The 5,333-nt window shown below is 38.7% G+C and overlaps 1 protein-coding gene across 1 annotated transcript in view; it reads right to left on the bottom strand.

Moving 5' to 3' along the window:
- Positions 1-4,475, bottom strand: part of LOC138057956 (uncharacterized) — a 30,879-nt gene extending 26,404 nt beyond the window's left edge. Inside the window, exon 1 of the mRNA XM_068903861.1 lies at positions 4,418-4,475. Within this exon, the coding sequence (XP_068759962.1) occupies positions 4,418-4,420 (3 nt within the window). The 5' untranslated portion in view covers positions 4,421-4,475. The remainder of the gene's footprint in view (positions 1-4,417) is intronic.
- Positions 4,476-5,333: the final 858 nt, after the last annotated feature.

The raw sequence follows: 5,333 nt of genomic DNA, 5'->3' as shown, positions 1-5,333 counted from the left end.
CCTCCAATATTGAATTTAAAGGAGCCATATATCTTAAGAGCAGGACAAACGAGTGTTGAAATGAAGTTGATAATTCAGGCAGAACTTAAGACGTCAGCCAAACTCCTTGATTGAAAAACAACACGCTCTTTGACTTTATGGGAGTCAAACCAAAGCACATTGGTAGCAGGAAAGAGTTTCACAAACTAAGCCGTTCCTGCAATTTTTTTGAAACATGGGTTCGGTTTTAAAAAGAACAAAATTTGAGCATTTTACTCAAACAGATTCAAAAGGACTCATCCCATACAATGCTCCCGTACAATTATTACAATGCCTGATGAGATGTTTATGGATCAGTTACATGTTGAGAAACTGCCATGTGAGAAGCCTGAAAAAAAAATTAGGCCACTCAGTGGGATTCACATCCATGACCTCTCAGATACTAGTTAAGAACCATACAACTCCAATATTGACATTGAAGAAGCCGTATCCCTTAAGAGCAGGACAAACCAATGTGGAAATGATAAACTTGGAAATGCGGGCAGAAATTAGAATGTCAGCCAAACTCCTTGATTGAAAAACAACACACTCTTTGACTCTATGGGAATCAAACCCAAGCAAATTGGTAGCAGGCAAGAATTTTACAAACTGCACCATTCCTGCAAATTTTCTGGAAAAGATGGGTTTGGTTTTAAAAGCAACAAACTTTGACTGTGCAGCAATTGCCACTTTTCAGTGATATTATAAGCGACTGCTATTAGCAACACAGCGTAAATGAGCATGGACTTTGATAATGATCAGCCTGGTGATACATGTAACTAGATCTCTTGTTGAAACCACACATCAAAAATTGCCAATACGGTACATAATCTGATCATTACCGAGCGGTACTACACACTACAGGCATCACTATCAGCCAAAACGTTTGTATGGACAACATGCGAAACATGTGTTCATCAAATAAAAGAATCACATCACGATAACATTAGTGACTTGTGTGCACATCAGTAACAGAATTAATTATGGAAAAGAAATACTCTTTGAGTCAGTGTACCCTTTAGTTTGTAATTATCACAGAGATATGTAGAAATGCCTATCAAATCAAATTTAATTAACAGTTACCTCTATTAAGGAGAGGAGTATTATGTGAAACCTTCAGTCAGCGTTTAGTTATAGTTATATGACATAAAACAGCGTGAAAAAACTGCCAAAGTTAGGGAAAAAAATTTGAGTCATGTTCCTGTGGCTTGTTGTGGGAGATGCCAGAGACCCCTGACTTTAAAGTTGGATATTAAGGTCAGTGTGAAAGCAAAACCTCTCTTCATACCACCAGTTTCATAAAACAAATATCAAGTGAGGCCAAATGATGCCAGTCACGTGATCCCAAGGTGGGTGGAGAGTTTAGCCCACTCCACTTGGTGCTTGTCTCACTTTCGTGCTTCCCCGAAGCCCACATACCCGTCACCAACCAATCCCAGGTCATACTCCATACAATCACACAAAGTAGTCAACTTTGTTGAATACAGGCTGAATTCAGTTCAGCAGATCTCTGTATTGTGACTGTTAGGATGTTTACAGGAACCATAACCGCGTCGCTGTCTGAGATTTCATGGCTGGTGTCAGAGGACGGTCTGTGTTCAAGCTGGGGTCACTCAGATTTAGCTTCAGTTACAATGCCACTAAATCAAAACACCTGATATCATACCAAGGGCTTAAGATTCCCGAGTGATGGAGGTGTTTAACAACCAAACATCTTCCCGATAAGAAAACAACTTCCAAAATCTTTCATGAAGCGAGTAAGCGAGTGAGTAAGAAAAAGGGTAAACTTAGACAATCTGATGCTAAAATCTGTTTGATGATTATGGTGAAAATTAAGGAATGATCGTCAAAGTTACATATTGAGCAAATGCCAAGTAAGAAGCCTGAAAAAAAAAAAAAAAAAAATTCAGGCCCCCTGTTGGATTCCCAACCATAATCTCGGAGAGGCTACAGCTACCTAACACTACTCCAATATTGACATTGACGGAGCTGTATCTTGCAATAGCAGGACAAAAACACAAGGCTTGTTGAGTTTATGGGAATGAAAGCCAAGCACATTGGTGGCAGGCCAGAGTCTTACAGTACAAACTTCAACGTTCCTGCAAATTATCTTGAAGGATGGATTTGGTTTTCAAAGGAACAAACTTTGTGCATTAATTGCCAGTTTCCTATATTATATTACAAGCGACTTCTACTAGAGACATAATGTCAATGTGCAGGCCGGAACTTTGTTAATGATCAGCTTGGTGATAATTGCACCTCTTGATGAAACCACCCAGCACAGCTTGAAAAAACAGTACATAACCTGATCACCACATATTCGACAAAACACACTCCAAGCATCACGAATGTGTACATCAACCGATGAATAGACTAACAACGATTGTAGTAAAAATTGGACATTAAGGTCAGTGGGAAAGCAACACCTCTCTTCATAGCACCTGTTTCATAAAAGTAAGTAGGTGAATGTGTGAAAAAAAGGATAAAACTAGACAATCTGATGCTAAAAGGTGTTTGATGATTGTGGTGAAAATTAAGGAATGATCTTCAAAGTTACATGTTAAACAACTGCCAAGTAAGAATCCTGAAAAAAATTTCAGGTCCCCGGTGGGATTCCCGCCCATGATCTCCGAGATGCTACAGCTAACACTCCTCCAATCTTGACATTGAATGAGCCGCATCTCACAAGGGCAGGACAAACCAATGTGGAAAGAAAAATCGTAACACAGGGCGAAACTATGATGTAAGCCAAACTCTTGATTAGAAAACACAAGGCTTGTTGACTTTATGGGAATCAAAGCCATGCAGGCATATTGATGGCAGGCAAGAGTTTTACAAACTTCACCGTTCCTGCAAATTCTCTTGAAAGATGGGTTTGGTTTTCAAAGCAACAAATTTTGTGCATTAATTCAGAAGTTTGCTGTGATATCACAAGTGACTGCTACTAGCGACATAGTGTCAATGTGCATGGACTTTGATAATGATCAGCCGGGTGATAACTGCATCTCTTGATAAAACCACCCAGCAAAACTTGACAAAACAATACATAATCTGATCGTCACAGATTGGACAAAACACACCGTAAGCATCACGAATGACAGTAAAGTTTGCCTGGATAACACGTGAAGTGTGTGTACATCAATAAGTGAACAGACTCGCATTGATTGTAGTTAGGAATAAAATAATAGTAATTGGCAGTGCTAATCACCCTTTACTTGCAGTATTAGGACTGAATTGCGAAAGGGCACAGCTCCCCAATGACAGCATTTAAGTTTGCCCTGATAACACGTGAAGAGTGTGTACATCAATAGATGAATGGACTCACAAATATTGACAGTAGTAAAAGTTGGATATTAAGGTCAGTGGGAAAGCAACACCTCTCTTCATAGCACCTGTTTCATAAAACAAATATCGAGTAAGGATAGATGGCCAAATGATGCCAGTCATGTGACCCCAAGCTGGGTGGAGAGTCTAGTGCGCTCCACTTGGTGCTTGTGCCACTTTCGCGCTTCCTGAGGCCCACATAGCCGTGATGATCAACCAATCCCAGGTCATGCTCCATACAATCTATCAGGTCATTGCACACAATTACAGTAGTCAATTTTGTTGAATACAGGCTGAATACAGTTCAGCAGCTCTCTGTATTGTGACTGTAAGGCTGTTTACAGGAACCATAACCGGGTTGCTGTCTGAGATTTCATGGCTGGTGTCAGAGGACCGTCTGTGTTCAAGCTGGAGTCACTCAGATTTACCTTCAGTTACAATGCCATCAAATCAAAATGCCTGATAATATGCCAAGGGCTCAAGATTCCCGAGTGATGGAGGTGTTGCTTAATTTCTAGTATAGTGTATAGAAAAACTCTGTTTAACAATTAAACATCTTCCTGATACAAAACAACTTCTAATTTTTTCAGGAAGTCAGTAATTGAATGTGTGAGAAAAAGGATAAAACTAGAGAATCTGATGCTAAAATCTGTTTGATGATTGTGGTGAAACTTAAGGAATGATCTTCAAAATTTACATGTAGAGCAACTGCCAAGTAAGAACACGTTGGGGCCAGCCAACCCCTCAAATGTTTCACAAGAACGTGGGCTTGAATTGTTGAGATGGCCACTAACAAACGCGCAAAGACCTATGGGTTTTCTGCCTTTGTGCCAGCCGTTTAAAAGAGGCCAAGAAAATGGGTTTTTGGGGGGACTGGGTCTTTTCTACATAGAGAAGGCGGGCATTTTCAGTTTCTTCGGATCACAAGCTTTCCAATGGTGTGTCATGAAGCCATATTTGTTGCAGAAGCGGCGAAAATTAGGGCATGATTGGAGCCGAATGCACCTTAGTTGACGTTCCCCAAGAGTTCCCAAGGTTTGTTTCTCGAAATTTATATGCAAATCAAAAACCATACCATTTTAGTTCCACATCTCTTCGAGTTATCTGTCTTTTTCCTCTGCACCTTGTCCCCGTTTCACTGCAAAAAAGCAATGGTCTTTTCACTGTCTTTTAGGGTACATTCAAAGCGACACTTCCCATTGGGACTGTACAGTCGCCTAAAAAAGGAGCGAATGCATGAAGAATTGCAAAAGAAATTGGATTGTGATGAGCGTATTAAAGAAATAAAGTCTCAACTTGACAAAAAATCTGTGGAACTTAAAGAATTGCAGGCTGAACTTCATCGCACAGAAGAGCGAATCCGTCAGAGGAAACGAAAGGTAGCTAGCCTAGCTATGACAGTTATGTAGTACAGTGCAGTGTCAGAGAGAAGGAGGTCCATGGAAGCTTAGTAATATGTGTCTCACTCGCTTTGTCTCATTTCTATTTTCATATCCTCATAAATATATTAATTTATATTAATTTTATTTTCTCCATCATCCACAAAATATTAAAGTAAAAAATGAATGAATAAATAAATAAATAAATAAATAAATAAATAAATAAATAAATAAATAAATAAAACTTTATATTTAAATATTAACTAATGACATATAATAAATAATATTTTTAAATAATATAATTGTCAAATTCTAGTATAATAATAATGATAATAATAATAATAATTTTAAATTTTAATATAACTGTCAAATTTTGACAGATTGATGAATTGACAAATGAGTGTGAAGTGAGGAACAAAAGATCAAGACTACCTGCTAGAACAAGTGAGCTTGATTTGCAGTCAAGTGAGAAACTACACCTTTCAAGGGCACAGATTATGCGAAGAAGAAAAATAACTCTAGAGGTACTGAGGCCAGTTCACTGTGGGATGAAAAAAATATTGGCCCAGCCTGACAAACCAGTCCTTGACACTGCCCGCAAGAAATGTATGA

This window comes from Montipora capricornis, chromosome 7, assembly GCF_036669925.1.
Source record: "Montipora capricornis isolate CH-2021 chromosome 7, ASM3666992v2, whole genome shotgun sequence".
In the NCBI taxonomy this organism is placed as follows: domain Eukaryota; kingdom Metazoa; phylum Cnidaria; class Anthozoa; order Scleractinia; family Acroporidae; genus Montipora; species Montipora capricornis.
This window is presented reverse-complemented; position numbering and strand designations above follow the sequence as displayed.